This window comes from Daldinia vernicosa (genome assembly GCF_022497035.1).
Source record: "Daldinia vernicosa strain CBS 139.73 unplaced genomic scaffold F5Y00scaffold_16, whole genome shotgun sequence".
Classification (NCBI taxonomy): Eukaryota; Fungi; Ascomycota; class Sordariomycetes; order Xylariales; family Hypoxylaceae; genus Daldinia; species Daldinia vernicosa.
In genome coordinates, this window is record NW_025953932.1 from 160384 (window position 1) to 180220 (window position 19837).

General features: G+C 46.8%; 4 protein-coding genes across 4 annotated transcripts; 2 read left to right on the plus strand and 2 right to left on the minus strand.

The window, feature by feature from the left end:
• Positions 1-69: 69 nt before the first annotated feature.
• On the minus strand, positions 70-4092 carry F5Y00DRAFT_39478 (LCM-domain-containing protein). The gene is made up of 7 exons (XM_048013609.1): positions 3771-4092; positions 3488-3708; positions 3073-3434; positions 1288-3023; positions 946-1236; positions 566-892; positions 70-465 (listed from the first exon to the last, which is right to left on the minus strand). Exons 1-7 carry the CDS (start codon positions 3852-3854, stop codon positions 343-345), a joined length of 3144 nt encoding a protein of 1047 aa, XP_047866009.1. The 5' UTR covers positions 3855-4092; the 3' UTR covers positions 70-342.
• A 1098-nt stretch (positions 4093-5190) lies between these two features.
• Positions 5191-7015, plus strand: F5Y00DRAFT_39486 (WD40 repeat-like protein). Its single transcript, XM_048013610.1, has 3 exons — positions 5191-5372; positions 5458-6697; positions 6768-7015. The coding sequence occupies exons 1-3, from the start codon at positions 5312-5314 to the stop codon at positions 6814-6816; spliced, it is 1350 nt and encodes a 449-aa protein (XP_047866010.1). The 5' UTR covers positions 5191-5311; the 3' UTR covers positions 6817-7015.
• A 1139-nt stretch (positions 7016-8154) lies between these two features.
• On the minus strand, positions 8155-10494 carry F5Y00DRAFT_252483 (uncharacterized protein; the record flags this gene model as incomplete). Its single annotated transcript, XM_048009941.1, has 3 exons — positions 8155-8483; positions 8611-10403; positions 10490-10494. 3 exons carry the CDS (start codon positions 10492-10494, stop codon positions 8155-8157), a joined length of 2127 nt encoding a protein of 708 aa, XP_047866011.1.
• Positions 10495-13573: 3079 nt separating this feature from the next.
• F5Y00DRAFT_233555 (DDHD domain-containing protein) lies at positions 13574-17454 on the plus strand. Its single transcript, XM_048007318.1, has 2 exons — positions 13574-15306; positions 15358-17454. Exons 1-2 carry the CDS (start codon positions 14123-14125, stop codon positions 17222-17224), a joined length of 3051 nt encoding a protein of 1016 aa, XP_047866012.1. The 5' UTR covers positions 13574-14122; the 3' UTR covers positions 17225-17454.
• The last annotated feature ends 2383 nt before the right edge of the window (positions 17455-19837 follow it).

Sequence of the window (19837 nt, forward strand, 5' to 3'; positions counted from 1 at the left end):
TGCTCAGATATTGGTAGCGGTTCGCTCGAATGCTTCATCTAGGAGCCGCAAAATATCATAACAGTATGACTAGCGTCAAGGTATCTTATATCTACCCAGGTATCTATTTCATATATGATGACCCGCCGCTAAATTTAAGAGCGCAGCTTCGTTTGAGTAAGATGATTACTCAAATATGCTATCAGCCTCATGAGTGATATGGTACTAAGGCTTGTTGCCTTCATTCACTTTCACGTACCTACCACCGAGTGACTTAACTTGGGGGTCTTTCGACATTCTCTAGAGCTGTCTAGGTGGCGTTTCAAATGGGTATGAAAATCAATGGTGAGATTAATCAATTCCCTAGTCAAGTGCTTTCTGGGCGAGCTCGTCTGCTAAACGCTTGATATAAAAATCTCGCATATCAGGCGGTAACTTACTGAAGCTGTTTGCGATGCGTGTAATGTCTTGGCGGCCTTTTTCGTACTGTAGTTCCTATAGTCAGTAGTGATTACAGATTACATGTAAAATAATTTGACTGATAGAAATGAATAACAATATAAATGGACAAGGATCCAGAACTCACAGCCGCGAGGTCCCGGTTTCCGTACACATCCCTTCCGCTTGAGTATCCATTTTCAAGGTTACGAAAGAAGACGTTAACAGCAACCCCTAAGTTGCTCAATGGAGTGGCAGTATGTAGCCAAAGAGGAGGTAGGAACAGTATATCGCCAGGCTTCAGCAAAGCCTCATGAGGATGTGTTTCGGCGAGAGAAGGCGATTCCAGTTCGGAAAATACGTCAATACTCGAGCTAGACGAACCCGGGGCAAACGAAAGCTTGGTAACATCTGACGGCGGAAACAAGATGAACCTTTTAGAGCCCACTATTTGGCAATATACGTTCGCCATGACCTAGTATAATGTCAGTCAGTTACAGCAGACGTCAAACTCGGGAACCCGCTTACGTCGTAATGAAGCCACATATCAACTGGCCCAGTGATCCGCAATACGGAACTGAATTCGTTCTGTTTTACAAACGAGAGCGCATCGGGCAGTTGAAAATCCTCAGCCAGTTGCGGGAAGTCGACTTTGATATTAGCTGGCTGATCAGATGGATTGTCTCCCGAAAGGGCGCGTAGATATAGCTTTTGGCCATTTGAGATCCCTTGCATGATATCTCCAAATTTCTTCGTGACATATGCAAAATTCTTGCTGTTAAAATCCATCTTCTGACTATCGGCTTCATGAACGACGACCTAGTGACGTGGTTAGGTCGGTTCATATATGGAACTTGGGATAATCCTTACCTCTCTATCAGGGCCAAGTTGCTTCACGATATAGTCTGACGTCCAGGTCTGGGTACAGTTTCCTAATTGACTTGCCTCAAAAACCACAGGTTTTCCGGCTTTTAACACTGCTGAAAATTCGTCTGCTGTATTGATCTGAAGCCTGGGTATATCAACCTTCTTCACAGCCTCCCCGCTCAAAGAAGTCGAGGCATGATTCTGTTCTGTCTCTCCCGTAAGTTCGACAATTCTTGAATGTTTCCATATTCCCCTGTTGCTGTGTGGTGTCGGTACCCCGGTAATAAAAGCCTTAGGAGTGTACCTCAGTGTATAACAGCCCGGATTCCAGAATGTTCCCATGGAGAAACACGTAGCACCTCCGCCCATTACAACCAATTGGCCATCGTTGGCTTGCTCGATTGAAACCCCTATAAGCAATGGCCTAGGGGCGACTGCGATCTGGCAGGCGGAGACAATCATGTAATGTAGACCAGAGATGTCGATAATCAGGACATCAAGATCTCGCGTGACTATGTCGTTTGCGATGATACCCCCAATTATAGTTAGATATCCCTCCGGAGAGATAAAGCCAGAGGCGCCGTAGCGGTTGATTAGGTCGTCGGGATTATTGGCTTTCTGCATCTCCCGTGTCGACGAATTAGAGGGGTTTGAAGTCGATAAAGCTGTAAATGAAATTGTAGGCTTGCCATTTTCTGGAAGTACCAAAGCCCATCGCAAAATCTGTTTAGCGATAATGCCATCCCGAGAGATACCACCTGTCATGACACCATCAAATTGTATACCACCATTTGCCGTGGGATGGGTTGGTCCTCCGAGGCTAACTAACAGGCTGCCAAAGACTGGCTCATATTCTGACCCCTGAATCTCGCACTCAATCCAACCCAAACCTGGCCGATAGAGGAGGCACCCATTGAAAATGGTTGATGCGTCAGATTTGCCTCCGACTAAAAGAGTGAGGTCCGAGTTACCAAGTCTTGTTGCTCCATGCCTGTACAATGGCATTGGGAGGTCATCTATCCGTTGCCATTTGTTGCTCCCTTTATGGAAGAGCCAGCAATCTCGCAGAGCGCTCGACGGAGAAGTCCTGCCTCCAACCAATAAGTTTCCATACTCGCCTAAGTTCGTAATAGTATGGCACATGCGACTACTTGGGCCGGTATGATGCGTCTTGACATCTTGTAGAGTTGACTCGCTAACATAGAGGTCATACGACCTTAATCGACTATTCGTCCCTAGTCCGAACGTATTAGATAAGAACTCTTCTCCTAGGTGATTCTTTAACTTCATCGCAGCGCCAAAACGGCGTTGTCCGCGAGTACCAGAATATTCTCTGAAGTCGGCGTCCAGGGATAATATAGGGGCCTCGAGTCTCTTAAGATCCCTGGAGATGCTAGTAGCCGCTTGAGTCGTTACCAGGTTAGTCTTAGCGATAACAACGCAGTAATGGGCAGCGAAAATTGCAAACTCTTCCCATTCGTCAAAAGGCTCGATCGCGTCGAGTTTTCTCCTCTCGTCTGCCGAAAGCCATTGGTCATCGGCCCATATTTGCCAAAGAGTGTTAACATCGACCTGTGACCAGCCCCTTTTGACGAAACGATCCCGCTGGGTATTGATATTCGGGTAGGTGAAAACAGATTTCAGAGGAGTTTTCAACTTCTCGAAATGCGCCAGCATCGTCTTTGCAAACGGATGATCTTCACCATCTGGAATAATTTGCTCGAGTAGACAGAATTCGGCTAATATTTGTCAGTTCTTAGTGCTAACTGATGGATTAGGATAACCTACCTTGTCCAAGAGTGCTGGCCCATTGAATGACTGAATTTGCGCCTTCAGTCTCCATATATGTAATAGAGACCTCTGCTACAAACATGAATTCGCAATGAGCTATATCAACGACGGTGGAAAGCGCCCGTTCTATATCAGAGATGTTGCGCAAGTCGCAGCCGATCTCGACATACTGATCGCTCTGTAGTACTACATGGTTGCCAACATTCGTTTTCAGCCCAGTTAATGGAGATCTAAGCTCAGGGGTGTCTTGGACGATTCGACATTTCTTTTCTATCAAGTCGGGAAAATCAATGTCCACGAACTTGGCATTTAGACATTTGTCAGGGTATCTGGTAATACACTGCCATGGGAGCACGTCACTACTAAGGATTAGAGACCATATCGAATATAACGAGACGAGATGGAAGCCTACCTTCCACATCCTAGATTTATGACGACCTTTTTCTTTTCTGAAGGCCTTTCAAGGAATCGACGAACAGCAACATCGATTACATGTAGTCGAATATGATAGCCTCGATTGATCAATGGAGCTCGCCGCTGGAACTTCTTCACGAAGAAGCGAAAGAAGTGAGGCTCGTTTGGATAGTAGATGCGTTCTACACTCCTTTTGGATACGATACTGCTGCTGTTTGTCTTAAGGGGCAAATTAGAGAATTAAGATGTGTGTGTGTATGGATAGGAGAAACAAGACGCACAGCCATAACTAAATCGTCTAGGGCTCGTTCCTTTGCTGAACGGCCCGGGCCTTGCTCGCCCTTGACTTTGGTAGTAGTAGCCATCCTAATTAAAGGAGGCACGTGGGAGAGTAATCCTGTAGGTATGATTTGGTAAGAGTAACGATAGGTTGGTTAGTTGAGAGTAAGATGATTAAGTCAGCAAATCTTATTAGGTTTGCCCGTATTGAATTAATCAGGTACTTAATCTTTGACTAAGGCCGAGATGTCTTTTCCCTTTACGTTTATTTAATATGTTACTATCCTTAAATTTGAGGCTCATTTTTATTTTTTACAAAGCACGTCTTTTCAAAATATCTATGTTAATTAATAAGAGTTATCTCATTACCTAATTCAAAGATGGAAAATTGTGCCAACTTTTTAACCCTCAAATCCGTTGTAGTTGAGACTCGTCTTGTTCAAGCAGCGACGCACCCTAGGCTAGACTAGACAAGGGCAAGCGCTATAAAACCATTAGCTACAGTGGGGGGACAAAAAAACCGCACACCCTCATTTTAACACTTACATTTCAAATATTTATATAATATTAAATAAAATAGATAAAAATAAAGCATTTGTATAAGGTTATATTAAAATTGATTAAAGATAATGAATTAAGTTTTTAAATGTTTTTAAATCTTAAATTAAAAATGTAAACATTTTATTAAATATTAAAATATTTAAAATATTTTATATATAACAATTTATTTTTTAAATTTTAATTATAATTTATATTTAAAAATTAATTTTATATTTTTAAATTTAAGATAATTTTACTAATAGTTTTTATATATACTTTATTTTAATTCATTTTATTTAAATTGATATATATTGTTGAAGTTGATATATTTTGCAGTAAAATCGTGGGGTGTGCGGTTTTTTTGTCCACTAAGTGTAGGTACAATAGGTAGGTACCTAACGTGACCTAACATGCGGTAGTGATCAGCGCATGGGTTCATCAGTAGGCACGAGTCTAAAAGGCTTAAGCTCCACAGCTATAGCGTAATAGCGTGCTATGTTAACTGTTTAAAAAGGTGTGCGTAACGATACCAGCGATACGTACCAGGTGGTTCCCCGCCTGACAATAGCATCTGATTGATGATTTCAACCTTTCTCCCCCACCCAGAATCCAAACTCCAACCTCCTCGGATTTTTAGCATCTCCAGCTCTTCCCGAGTATCGACGAACCTAGGAAGCTCAGTTACAGTACAGCTTAATCAGCGACTAGGCTTTTCAGATTTTCCCCTTACATTGTCCCGACGAATGAAGCTATTACTCTAGTCTAACTTGTTGATTTCCCTTTGTCATGACGGGGAAAGATATACTCGAATTGAGACGGCTTTGACGCAGAGACCGCCTTTAGATTGGAGTCGGACTTACAGGCCAAGCTTCGTATTCATCGTATTCATCGTATTATAACTTTAGGACGTCATAATCGAGTACATCTTACACCGAACTATTTAATATAAAGCTGCAATAGCTATTCCTATTTTCAGTTCCGAACCGCCCGTCTTACTTTAGCCATGTCGAACCCGGCTCTCAATTTCGTTACTTTCAACCAAGATCACAGCTGCCTAGCTGTCGGTATGTCGATTCTTGTTCTAGCCCTGTCTCTCTACTAGTAGTAGATGGTAAAGGCAACAAATCCCTAAGAAGTTAACAACTATAGGTACCTCGAAGGGATTTCGTATCTACCACACCGAGCCGTTCTCCAAGATCTTTAGTAGCGATGATGGCAATATCGCTATTGTCGAGATGCTTTTTTCAACTTCGCTCGTCGCTTTCGTCCTCTCCCCTCGCCATCTTATAGTCCAGAATACGAAGCGCGCCTCCGTTATATGCGAACTTACCTTCCCATCTGCCATCCTTGCTGTCCGCCTAAATCGCAAGCGATTAGCTGTTGTGCTCGAGGATGAGATCTACCTCTACGATATAACTACTATGTCACTACTCACTAATATTGCCACCTCTCCGAATCCTGCCGCTGTCTGCGCATTGTCGCCTTCCCATGAACATTCGTATCTCGCTTACCCCTTGCCGAAACCCCGCGAAGATGCTCAGGATAAGCGACCTTCGCACGCGCCGCCAGCTTCGCTCTACGCTCCCGTAACCTCCGGAGACGTCCTTATATATAATACGTTAACTATGCAGGCCGTTAACGTAGTCGAGGCACATCGCTCTCCCCTGTCCTGTATTGCTCTCAACAGCGAAGGAACCTTGTTAGCAACAGCTAGCGAGACGGGGACAATCATCAGAGTATTCTCGGTGCCCCGTGGGGAGAAGCTTTTCCAATTCCGACGTGGAACATATCCCAGCACAATCTATAGCATGTCCTTCAATATGGCGAGCTCGCTTCTCTGCGTATCTTCTACTTCAGATACCGTACACATATTTCGACTCCAGCAGCCAGGGCCTAACGGTAACAACGCTGAGGCTCAGACCCCAACCTCTCCTAGGAAGGATCGTTGGTCTCGTAGTCGTAGCTATGATAGTGGTAACGATTCGTCTAATAGCGCACAGGGCTCTCCACGTAGTGAGGCGGCCGACGTTCCAACATCGCCAGCGAATAAATCCGTGGCGAATAGGAGGCAAAGCGGGTCATTTAGCAGCATGCTGCGCCGGTCATCGCAGATAATGGGTCGCAGCGTAGCCGGCGTCGTCGGAAACTATCTACCACAGACCGTGACGGAGATGTGGGAGCCCCTGCGCGATTTTGCGTACATCAAGATACCAAAGAGCACGTCCGCAGCGCCACGTCCGGGCGGAGCGGGCAACCAACAACTACGCAGCGTGGTGGCGATGAGTAGTAGCAGCCCGCAGGTTATGGTTGTTACCAACGACGGCGGGTTTTACGTCTTCAACATCGATATGGATCAAGGTGGAGAGGGCTACCTTGTGAAACAGTTCTCGTTCGTGCTACCGCCTTCTTGTCTCTCTTCTTTGTTCGAGTCCTAGCCTAACTAACTATTGTCCCTCTAGTGTCCTCGATAGCGACGATAAGCTCGATGCCTCTAATTATGGACCGTAGAGCAGTCATGCCGGCACGAGCAATGTTTCTAACAATCTAGACGGTAGAATGGAGGAAGAATTAAAGATAGGAGAGGATGATGATGATGACGAGGATGGGCAACTCGGCGGTGACTATTGGCAGCACGTCACAAGGGGGTATTAGCATTCGGACGGCGTTCACGGTTACGTAGTTGGGAGCATGGGTGTTTTGTTCTCCCTCATTTTTTTCTTCTTAATTCTACGGCTCGTCTCTGCTGCACCGCGAAAGCCCTACTACTATCTGAAAACGGTCATACCCCCCCAGAGAAGGAGGATTTGTGTTTTGCGTGAAGGAGAGCGTCGTGTTTTTGCATTAAGCGTCTGGCGTCCAAGCGGCCTTGGTTCATAGTTACGAAGTTACCGAGTATCGAGTATCATCATCTACTTTTCCAATACAGATTACTAATATTCACTGCCGAAGAGAACAAAGCGTTATTAATACGTAGTGGCAATTTGTTGAACGCACACGTCAGCATTGAGGCAGAATTGACTAGTCTGGAGTGGTATCGTCCACTGTGGCTCAGTCCTAATCCCCTTGACAGTCTTATTATTTGAAGATGATGATATCCAGTTCCGTAATCCCTAAACCCCTTTGAATTTCCCTCCAGTCCAGTCCAGTCCAATCCTTCCTTCACATACATGTACGTACGTACTACTTGCTACAACAGTGCTACAATAAACAATTCAAACGTAAGGTAATGCTTCAACACAACCCGATCCAACCCCGTCCTTTCATCCGCGAATGTTCGAAATGAAAAACTGTCTTCTTCAAAAACCACGACGCCGCGGCGCCGGTAGATGAACTGATGATGCAACAGGGCCCCGGGGTAGGTATGTGGTACCTCCCCCCTGGTTTTCAGCCCTCTATTCCCTCCCCTATCTCGGTATTCGAGGAGAAATGCAAAAAAAAAAAAAAAGGTCGTGTCATACCGTCGTTAGAAGTGAAAATTCATGAGGTGCTTCCGCCTGGTCCGCCAACTCCGAAACGAAGCACAATCGTAAATCGAGAAATAGAAATGTATGGGGTACTGCTGTACATTTCGAGAGTCTAATTAGTCAGGCGTGGGCACAGACGGTGATGATGAGTTTGACTCATCATCACTCTCGACTCTTCCGCTGCTCCTAGTCGTGATTTTACGGCAAATCGAGATTGGAGCTGATCTTCAATAAATACGAACCACCCTAGGATTCAGCACGACGGCCCAGAATCCGATAGCTTTGCTCTCAACGCAAAGCTTATATTGAGTTTCGAAGCATCGACTGCACCGTCAATGCTTCGAAATACGATATTTCCGTCACAAAGCCGGCTCTAAACATCTTATCTCGCATAAGGGCGATTCATCGACGCGATCTCTCGCGCGATCTCGCCCCACTCGAGTTCTCTTCGGATACCTCGCCCGGCATCGTGGGAATTTTCAGCCCATTGACGTCTGAGCTGCAGCATCTCCTCCCACTTGAGCAACTCGTACGCGAACCTCAGATGGGGCTGAATAATAACATTGAGCCGTCGAGCACGCACAAAGCAGTACGCCCGTGGGAATGAGAGGTTGAGAGACCGCATCACCTCTGCGATGCAGATGGTCGCGCTGCGGGAAACGCCGACGCGGCAGTGAACCAGGGTGGCGGTGCCGTTCCGTCGGCCGCGCTCTGTTTTGCGGTTAGTGAGCGGGTCTTGGACGGGGGCGTCTTAGATAATAACGTGAAAATTATGAATATTAATAGGGACGAGCTATATAATACGCTAGGGCCAAGGGAAAGTGGATAAACAACATACCGATGAATTCCAAGCACTTTTCGAACTCCTTGGTTAGAGGGTCGATGCCGTTGTCCTGAACCTTCTCGACTGCGAGCACGTTATCCGCGCCCCAGGACTCGAGGTCACCGTCTCGCCACATGGCCGTCTCGCCTACGCTGAGGATCTGGTTGATGCCCATGGCCTTCAGCAGGTCCGGGTTGTTGGCGTGGCCGAGGTTGCCCAGGTACATGTAGTCGAGGATGCGGCTGGGGAACGAGCCGTCGAGGGAGGCGAGCCACTTAGGCTCGTTGCGCACGAGGTTCGTAATTTCCAGCAGGCTCTTGTCACTACAGATGGGGGACTCGCGGAGAAGACGGGGCGCGATCGAGGTCAGCAAGGACACGTCGGTCGGATAGGCGAAGAAGTTTCGCTTCATCTTCGTGTGCAGATCCATCCAGGCTTCGTGGACCGGTCGGCCGGTGCTATAGCTGAAGTATGCGATACCGAGCATGGTAGACTCGGTATACCCATCAGCACAATGTATTAGGATCCTCCGCGAGGGACGCATCTCGACCTCGGTCGCAGAGGACGCATCAGACATGTTCGAATCACCGTCTATATCAGCATCCGACTTCAGAGGTAAAGTTCCGTGCGAGAGGTGCCAGAGCCATTTACACGTGTCCAAGATACCATCAGCTTCGGCGTGAGACCAGGTCGGCGGGAGAATACTTCCAGACGAAGGAAAGTCGAGGTAAGGCTGTTTTACCTCGTCGTTGGTGCCCTCAGCAATTGCTTGCAGCGCACCAGGGTTTAGTCGACCGAGATCACTGCATTCGATAAGGATATCGTAAGATTGCTCTTCTTCTCCCGAAGGCTCGGGTGTTGGGCCCATCCACACATTACGCGATATCTCGGTTGCTTTCGTCATCGAGTACATCTCCAGCCGCTCCTGGTGGAAGAAGTCAACCACAGCACCTGTTAAGAGACCCTCCGAATTAACGGAAACGATCTCTCTATGCTTGTTTTCGAATTCTTCGAACGGACTAACACAAATAAATGTGTTATATTTCGGGATAGACTCGTGTTTCTTCCGCCATTTAGCTTGCGCCGACGCGATTTCCCACGCCCACTTACGGACTAGACCGGCATCCTCACCATATACTATGATATCGGACGTTACGGCCGTCTTAGCAGCCTGTATCTGAAAGTTACGGACGGAGAACCCGTCTCTAGGGTCAACTTCGACGAATTCTCCATCGGAGCTCGATTGCATAAATTCATGTGGTGCAAGTGCCCCTTTTAGGCGTGCAGTGGAGAGATCACCATCAGCTTTCACCAATGTGATTCCACGTAAGCAATTAGGTATCTGCCGCACAGTCTTGCTTCTCGACGCAAAAAATGTCTGTTGGATATGATTGCTGGGATGCAATCCATGAAACCAAGGGAAGACTAGAGCGGGGTCTGGTAGAGGTTGTCTGGAGAGATAGTCTACGGCGGCTGCTACGTCAGCAGGGTGGATCTTGTAGAGGCATAGCGAACCCGATTCCAGTCGTTCGAACTTGTCAGGCGGATACAGTAAAGATGAGCGGCGCCGTTCATTATGTCGTTCGGTCTCGCGGCCCGGTGACGGTGGTGGCGTGTTAGGCTCACGAGCGGGTGCTGGGCCGGTGGGACAGACTGGTATGTGTTTGTTAGGGATGGGCGCGGGCGCTGCGCTAGAAACCTGTTGGGCATTGATAGCTTCGAGCGCTATTGGGGCAGATAAGGTAACGATGCCGGAGGAAGAGCGATGTGGAGGAATCGGTCTGGGGAGAGCGACAGTCGTCATTGTCCTACTCATAATAACAATGCCTGTTTATTATTATTTCTAACGTTGTTTACGATGTAAGTTGATTAAGTCTCGGCGGTGGCCGCGTGCCTCATATCAGGATCAGACACCCCTAACGCTCGAGCACCGGGGGTCCAGTGGCGTACCAAGGTGCAAGTAATTGCGGGGGAGGAGACGGGGGTGAGAATGAATTGGAGGGGAAAGATGAGATGAGGTAGATGGCGGGGGGAGATTTAAAGTTGATGATGGAGTCGGATATTAATTGGCGATGGGTAGGTCCGTAAGTCCAAAGTTAAGTTGTCTAAAGTACGTTAGCGGCTTGCGTGTAAGTCGTAGTTTATGGTAGCGTATTTAGGTAGTTATAAAAATATAGTTATGTTTTGAAAGTTGGGTATAGTTATGTGTATAATTCCTTTTATTGGTGTTGAATGGGCTGATAATATCGTGTGTTCCCAGGTATCATTATTGTTTGACAATAATAAGAGGGGGGAAATAAAGAGAGGGGAGATGGGAGATGGGAAATAGCATAGCAACGGGAACAGGAAGAATGAGATGAAGAGGGGGGAGGATGAGGGGACACAATAATAACTTACATACCGGTACCTAGAAACCACTTGAAAGTGAGAATCTAAAAAAAGGGAGAATGGGCCAAAAGGCAAAAGGGTATTGAAATGGATTAAAAGTGTAGAAATTGATAATATGAGGAGAAAAGATGTAGATGTAACTACCTAAGATATAACGGCCAAAGGTATGTATGGTTAAAGGTTGGTCGTAGGGTTGTAGGGTATAATCAAAAGTCGTTTCACGCGTTCGACGACGTTGATTGGAGTTACAGCCTTATCGCACATCCCTGATGGTGCATAACAGTGCCGTGCAGTCTTCCAGCGAGTGAAGCAGCACCAGCGGTAGATAAGACGACTTGATTGATGGATAGGTGAATGGTGCGAGATTGGATCAGATGGGATCATGGGTGTAGTTTATCCCCCTACCTTTACATACATACATACCTCCTTATTACCTCTTTACCTACCAGCCAGCCTACCACTTTTATTAATCTTCTTTATAAAACAGATCTACCTCCCACTCGTTTCCCCTCTCCAATTTTGTATATGCACATTTGGCTTATCCATTCACTCGTTTTCTATCCATTGTAGCCCTCCTAGTTCTACCGGTGGCAGCAGGACAGAATATTAACAAATTACCTACATCGTTTCGTTTGCTCACAGTTGCCAAGACTGGGCAGCATAATTAGCCTTTGCCTATCCTGTCTATATACCTTGTCTAGTGCTGTCCTTTGAGGCGAGGTCTTCCCCTCCAAAAAGGAACCCAATGTTGATCGATGCCGGGGCGAACTGCATACATATGTATACACCCCTGTTCTCACAGATCACGTTCAGACATCCTGACATCCTGACCCAGAAGGCCGCAGAAAAGTGGACAAAGGTTTGAAAATGCGATACACTACATGAACTCGACAAAGAAGAGATATATCTCTTTTTAGATTATCTCTAGAAGAAATCTGATATTGGCGCCTCTCGGATTTCCTTTCCTCATATGTAGATGACCATATACGGACAAGATATCAGCATTTCATAGGCTGGCCCGTATCTAGAGCGCATGTATGTGGCTGATACATGTTGCTCTCCAAGCCCCTAGAAGCAATAATATGCGCTTCTTAATAGGTTATCTTGCCGCCTCGGCGGACATGATGAGTTTCGAGCAAAGTAATAGGGCCACGACGACGTACATATAACGGCAGCGTAGTACCAAATGTACCTAATGTATGTGAGCTGCGAAATTGAATGTCTGTCAGTGAAACGAGGGGCAATCCCAACGTCGTCAAAACTGCAACATCAGATACTGGAGACATTCGTTAGCCAATGAAGGAGAATGAGGAGAATGAGACCCCCGCCCCAATGCGGTACACTATTCTCTATCAGCAAATGTGAGTTGCCATATTCGCGGCTAGGGTTCCATTGACCTCGACCCAATCGTCAGGGACTTGAACAAGACAACCACTAAGATGGACGACTGGGTTGTACTGGCTCTGCAATACACATCAGGGCCGTTACTACACTCGCCACCACTCTTCGCCTTCTCCGTTGTCAAGGACTCCAAAGAACATATCAAGAATTCAACACTAATGCATACTATTAAGCATGCAGTACATTAGTGTCTAGGTATATCCGGTGAACCTCCAATTCGGCCCATGTCCCTTGCTTCAACTCGCGCCTACATAATCTCTCGATGCTCTTACTAAGAGAGCAAACATATGTTGGAACATGTCGATGGCGCTGACTACTGGAGCTACTATAGTAGTATGCATATTTTGTCGGGAATTAGCTTGTGAAACGGCGCTTAATGACAATGGCGTGTCGAATTAATTTGATTTGCATTGCGCGTACGAAGAGTATAATTTGATTTTGAACTCCCTCAGCTCAACTTTATCTTGACTTTCTGTCAGACCAATTAGCTGATATTTGCAGATCATCCATTGTCAGCCTTCGGAGCAGCTCCGTATGTATATATGATAGATCTTACGCGTACGTATACCGAAGGCTAGGATATCTGAATTTTGACAGGCCTGCATATTATGTATGCCAAGGACAACTTGCGGCTGCAATGCAGAGGTCCGTCCGGATTTGGCCCCGTCCACGGAGCTTATTTATATACCTCTTATGAGGCAACGAGACAGCCTGTCAATGCTGCAGCATTTCGGATCGTATACCTACGTATTCGAAGCAGGCTAGAGGTAGAGGAGGTGAGACACTCAATTATATAGTACCTACATAAGGTAAGTGAAATCTAAAAGATAAGAAAAAGAGTGAGGGATGTTTTAAGATTATTGTCTAAAGTATATTTCCAGTCTGGCCTTGGCCTTGATTACATACTTCGAAACCCACGATGATTAATAAATAAGGCCGACGGGGTTGCTAAGAATCTTAAGAATCTTAGCCTAAGATGGATCTAACGAGATCTTGGAAAGGCAGAGATTCAAAGCGTGGCTCGGGTTTGCGGGGGTGACAGCCACAGCGGGGTGAAGCACCTAACTGAGGTGCCTACAGCAGGTACCTACAGCAGGTACCTACAGTTTACAGAGGGTAGGAGGTACCTACCTACAGAAGGTACATGCACCTGTCCCAGCTGTCCTTGCATCATTTCATTCCGTTCCATTCCATTTCATTTCATTAATCTACCTAATCTTCAGCATCCACGTCAACCACGTCACCGCCGCATACAAAGCTCATGCATGTGCATGTGGCCATTTGGTACCCTACTCTGTGCAGCCAGTAGAGTCTTCGAGGTACCTTAGACCTTAGGGCTTTTCACCTCACTTCGACCTTCGATTTTGATCTTCTACGCAGATTATTGTCTGTCGTCAGCTCCAGTCAGCTCTAGCTGCTTCCGAGAGTCCTTAAGGTCTTAAGGTATTATTTGATTCCGGCTTCCAGCCCTCGTTTACCATGATGTTTACTTTTTCTACCTGCGAGTAGCCGTCTCTCCGAGCTGAGCAACCAACCGACTAAGCGGTCAGCCGAAAATAGAACCATAGGCACCTACATTAACATTATTCAAAGCATGCTTTCGTTAATACAATTGTTTCCCACTAGTCCTTTGTACGCGATAAATTTTCTCAATTTGCAGATGTGAGGGAGGTAGAAGCTTAAGACTCGAAGTCTTGAGAAGTAGACCGGGTAGATAAAAATATCATACGAATCGATAATGCCTTCAGCCATCAACAACCACTTCGGAGAAGTTCCGAAAGTACATAACCTTGGATCGAAATGTCGGTTTACCCCGATATCTCATCCCTCTTGTTCCTCCGACATCGACGAAATTCCGCCGGTAAACGCCCATTACTTTTACGCGTCTTCCGTTCCCGTCGACGAGCCTCTTTCCACCACTCCTATTGCTACTGTTGCCGATCCTAAATCTATCAGGAGTAGCCTCCGTCCCTTCTCACCGGGGGATAACAACGCGATAGAGAAAGCCTGGTTGAGTCTCGCTTCGGATGCCTACCGCCAGAACCACTCCAATGCCCGTCAGAATCGACCTCCTAGCCCTCTACTTGCTAAAGCAAATAGCGAGAAGCTACGTAGTATCGTACGCCAACTAGCTGTGGAACATGCTGAAAAGCATGCACGCGACGGCCCCTTGCGGGAAAAGGTCCAGTCCTTCACTGAAGCCCTGCCGGAGCGTGAGTCTTCTGCGCTCTTATGCTGTAAAGAGCTTCTTGTTGATGTTGTTGTTGCTCTACGGACATCCTTCTGCGCCGTCGCTAGACGAAAGCAGCAGGAGCTTAACCAAGATGTGGTTGCTCAAGCTGTTATGAGTGAGATGAATACGTTGCATACCGATTCAACGGCTTCCGTCACAGAACGCCGTGCGCCGCCTGATAATATACCTTCAAGCCAGTTGCCAATCGACTCTGGAATGCGATCAAATCAGCTTAATGAACGGCCTAATAGCCAGCCTTCAAGCATAATATCACAATCTCCAACGACAGCTCAGCATCCCTCAATCGACAGAAGCGCCAATGTGACAATCCCTACGAAGTCTTCGTTAATGGACGACGGTATCTCAGGTAGACCATTTGTCCGTGTAGGCACGCCGGAAACTCCGATTAATTCTCCGCCAATGCCATTTCCAAAGGCGAATACTTTTCAATCCAGCAGGCTTGTTGAGGAGGTGAGGGTTGAAGAAGTTAGGCCGCCTCGTCCTACGCCAGTCAAAACCCCTTCCCCCTCTCCCAAGCCTGTGGAAGCTCCAAATGTGGTTTCACGCGAAGTGACAGTTGGTGTCTCCAGGTTACATGAAGTATCTCTCCCTGCGTTACAGATGAAGCCTATATACTGGTCTCCTGTCAATGATATCGCTACCGTTCTTCGAGCTACTTGGTTCTACAGGTATTACATCGACGTTCCCACTGGTAAAGAAGATATACTAATCTAAATTAGAGATGATATGAGGCCAATTGATCCCACTGTAGCTAATCAACTAGAAGCTGGATATCGAGAGCTCAAACCCCATACTGAAACGTGGAACGATGAGCTCAGGTGCGCCGTAGAAGTTGGTCCTCTAGGCGAGGAAAAAGTCTCGCATCCCTTATGGCCAAAGGCACCAGGCAAGTCCCCTAAAAAGGCCGACGATTTGATGGAGCCACCCATATCTAGCAATCCATTTTGTGCAGCCCGTTGTTTCCATGGAGAAGCAGCAGCTGAGGGTAGTCTGATACACTCTCCAAACGAAGACAACTCTTCTCCTGCTCCAACCCACAAGAAGTTTGAACAGTATCATGTAATATACAAAGATCGCACTACGGCATATTTACTAAAGCCAAGCTTGAAGCCTTCAGCATATTACGGCCGCCGCCCAGTAGCAAAGATAATGAGAGGCTTTACCGTTGGCATCCCGGTAGTGAGAGGCTTTAACTATGAGGCATGGATGAGAAAGCACAAGAAGCAGGAGCAACAATACCAACAAATCCCATCAAGTCCCAATAGTTCGCAAGAAAATGATAGGAATGACGATTGCCCAGCCTGTAAGGCTGATGAAGAGCGGGCGCAGGTCACAGATCTGGTTCTAGTCGTCCACGGCATTGGCCAGAAATTAGCAGAGCGAGTAGAGAACTATCACTTTACCCACGCCATAACCGCCTTTCGCCGAGCTATTAATACCGAACTTCATAGTGATGCGGTAAGAGGAGCATTGAGACGAGGCCAAAACTCTATCATGGTTCTCCCAGTGAACTGGAGACAGAACCTATCGTTCGAGGATGGTGGACCAATGAAGGAGGAAGACAAAGAGCACTACACGCCCGGCAATTTCACTTTGAAGGACATCGAGCCCAAGACAATTCCTGCCGTCCGGAGCATGATATCAGATGTCATGTTCGATATTCCCTTTTATATGTCACAGCATAAACCCAAGATGGTAGCAACTATGGTCAGCGAAGCGAATCGTGTTTACAGACTCTGGTGCCGAAACAACCCCGGCTTTGCGGAGAAAGGACGAGTTCATCTAATCGGCCATTCACTCGGCAGCGTCATGTGCATTGAAGTGTTGTCGAGACAGCCGACTACGCCGCCAGTCATGCAGCTCACGGCGCCACTCGAGTCGAATCACTTCGAATTTGACACGAAGAATTTATTTCTTCTCGGTAGTCCTGTCGCTTTCTTCTTGTTATTAGAAAGGGGTGCGTTACTACCAAGGAGAGGGCGCCGGAAACCAGGGGCAGACCCTAACGATATTGTGTCGAAAGACGTCGTTGGGGATGCCGGACTGTTCGGGTGTATCGCCGTGGATAACATATATAATATTATGGCTAGGGAAGATGCTGTTGCGTATCTACTCAACGGCACTTTAGATCCGATGTTCGCGGCCAGCTTGAAAACAGCATATGTGCCGAGTACGTCGACGTCTTTCCTACAGTCCGTAGGGCATGCGATGATGAGTATCGTCCCTGGAGCCGGGTCTTCCACGCCAGCTAATGGCGTAAATGCGCCGATTCCAAGGCAGCCGACGATGCGTCTCCCCTCGCAACTCGAGCTCGAAGTCCACAATTTCTCACGTGAGGAGATTGCCGAGAAGAAGGCTTTCCTCCTTAATGACAACGGTCAGATCGACTATTTCCTGCGGTCAGGTGGCGGCCCACTCGAGCTACAGTATCTGAACATGCTAAGCGCGCACACAAGTTACTGGGTAAACCACGATCTTATCCGCATGCTGTGTATGGAGATCGGACGGAACCCCGGAAAGGAGAATACGCTACCCGCGATGAGGGCGGTTAAGAATACGAAACGAGTTATTTCTTCGGCGGTTTAAATAAAATATTTGTGTCTTGTTCATGATTTACATTTGTATGTATGGCCCGGTGTTACGGTGTGTTTATGGGATTAGACTCTGGATGATGATATAGAGACAGGCAGACAGACGTCGGATACCCTACCAATTTGCACGAAAGCCATAGTTGTAATTCATAGTGTAGCAATCACTGCTTTATAGTATAGCAAGCAATGTACCTTACATCCTACCTTATTACACCGTTTGTAGATATGTGCCACTCTTTGTCGCTGATAATTATCCGCATTCCGAGTCCCCTGAGAACTGAAACTGTCATGTAATGGCCTCGAAGTAATCAGAGCTCATCTCGAGAGAAAACAGCGTGCGTGCTATTGTGATAGTATATTTATACGAGAGGAGGGGGTCGATACCGAACCAACCTCTCAAATTTTGATATAGAGCTTAGGTATTAACTTCTATTCCGCTCATTACCGTGAATAACTCTATCTAGACTATATCTCAGATTCCGAATACGTCGATCCCAATCTGAAGCCGAAGTCCATGACGTGCCTCTTGTTCTCTCAACTGCGCCAGCAACAGACTCTTCCTACAAGCTATGGACGGCTATTACTAACTACCTCTTAAAGCCGCTATGAAGTCTATTAAGTAAGAAGCTCGGCTTACAAATAGACCTCGAGACTTTTAATAGGCTATTCCGCACCGACGCCATATGTGATAGGTAGATTACTTCAGCAGTAAAGCAACGAGTCTTTTCAGATAGGTAGGCAGACTCGAGAGCGGAACTACTCTTCCTATCTAACCTACGTAGACGGCTGACGCAATGTTCGACCGGCCAAGGCTTCGGACTCGCGTCGATCGTTACAAAGATGGGTACTTGCTCCTCCTGGCGGGAAGGTCGGAGGCAGTGTATTAGGAGACGTGGGGGTGAAGTGAAGTGTTAGAAGCGCCTACACTACAGATTAAGTTGCCGGTTGTGAGATATCCACAAGGCTACTCGATAACTACCTAGGCATCTATATACCGGTCGTGCAATGGTAGTGGTATAGGTATTGATATGCTTGTGTCATTACCCCTATTTCCACCGACGGTGTTGACATAGCCTCTTTGTGCTCAGGGGTTCGTCTATCGTATCGCGTACGGCATCAGGGTTCTACCTTGCCTCTATGTTGTGTATCTACCTAAGCTATAGTGGGCTGCCTTGAAGGTATTACAGTCTAGTTGTAGCAATCGACTTTGTTGGTTCAAGCCCGATTCTTTTGGGGGGTTCGTTATGATGGATTGAGGGAAGATGTAGGCGACTGGAATCCATATCGAGGTACAACACGTAACTACCTACGTAGAAACTCTGTTGGGATTCGTTCCAAGCTTGACGATCATGCTTCTCTATCGGGAAGTGAAGTGGCTGCTCGTGAACCTTGGTGACCTTGAGTCACTCTCAGCAAGTCAGCCGACGAAATCCCTTGGTATCTATCCCCTCAGATCTTGGTATCGAGTGATGTACATAACCAACCGTATTGTTGGGCCATTTCTATCGAGATGAAAGGCTATTGATGAAGTCCTAGATGTTTTTGGAGACGGCACACTACCTTACTTCTCAGGCGGTGACACCGGAGAACACATATTGTTACCTTGCGCGTTGCCTTGGATCGAGATTATGTAGATATCTGTTGGAGTACCTTTTCTCCTCGACCTTCCGAGCATACGTTATTCATCGAGTAATATGATCAAATACAATCTATGTTCGGCCATATCTAAGTCCTACATATATTAATCGAGCTTGTGCTACATCTGTGTATAGGTGCCACTACATGCGTAGGTATTCAGGGCATATTCATCGACACCAACGGATCTACCGGCCCCCTCGCCGTCTAACGATCAGTGAGTGATAGATGAAATAGGGCTGACCGTGCCACAGAGCCATTATAATTAGGTAACGTACCGTTTACGAACCAACACATGTTGGTGAATACATACCTAGGTTAGTAATTACCGGATATCTGGACTCGTCGCACAAAGGCAGACTGGAGAGAGTATCCCGGAGGATGAGACAGCAAATATGTAACACATGCCAACGGGGTGAGTATTCATGCGTCGAGTTGGTGTATGTATTACGTAGAAAGGCTTTTGCTTCCCGCGCTGCCGCGTTACCGTACCAATAACATCGTACGCATACCTTACCTCATAGGCATGTATGTATTCCTATTCGCGTAGCTAACCGCATAACTCAGAAAGGAGATCTACATCTACAGTGTCTCGACTGCTGTGTCAGGAGACACCAACGCCGCCTTCGGGGAGGGAGGCTTCGCCACTCCTCAGCCTTAAGGAATCAAATCCTTCAGAGTTCTACATACATACATACAATACATTACCTACATACACTATCTCAACGTTCGCCGACCTTAATTAACTTGAAGATCTCGAGATGAACCAACGGAGGCTAGCTAATTAGCATTTTCATGCAATGGTGCATACATACCTAGGTATGGTATGTACCTGTTGCATAGGTGTCGATACCACACCATACCATACACCATCCAAGTTCGATCCACGAGCAGATGGAATCCGGCTCGCCCCTCGGGTTCCTATCAGAATGGAATGGTTGCCGTTAACTCCGTCGCGAGGGGCCATGATCAT

Excerpts from the sequence above, each read along its gene's own strand:
- F5Y00DRAFT_39486 (XM_048013610.1), top strand. The coding sequence starts at position 5,312 with ATGTCGAACCCGGCTCTCAATTTCGTTACTTTCAACCAAGATCACAGC. Across the intron at positions 5,373-5,457 it reads TCACAGCTGCCTAGCTGTCG|GTACCTCGAAGGGATTTCGT; the intron begins GTATGTCGATTC and ends TAACAACTATAG. Across the intron at positions 6,698-6,767 it reads TACCTTGTGAAACAGTTCTC|TGTCCTCGATAGCGACGATA; the intron begins GTTCGTGCTACC and ends TTGTCCCTCTAG.
- F5Y00DRAFT_39478 (XM_048013609.1), bottom strand. The coding sequence starts at position 3,854 with ATGGCTACTACTACCAAAGTCAAGGGCGAGCAAGGCCCGGGCCGTTCA. Across the intron at positions 3,709-3,770 it reads TAGACGATTTAGTTATGGCT|ACAAACAGCAGCAGTATCGT; the intron begins GTGCGTCTTGTT and ends TTGCCCCTTAAG. Across the intron at positions 893-945 it reads ATATGTGGCTTCATTACGAC|GTCATGGCGAACGTATATTG; the intron begins GTAAGCGGGTTC and ends ACATTATACTAG.
- F5Y00DRAFT_233555 (XM_048007318.1), top strand. The coding sequence starts at position 14,123 with ATGCCTTCAGCCATCAACAACCACTTCGGAGAAGTTCCGAAAGTACAT. Across the intron at positions 15,307-15,357 it reads CGAGCTACTTGGTTCTACAG|AGATGATATGAGGCCAATTG; the intron begins GTATTACATCGA and ends AATCTAAATTAG.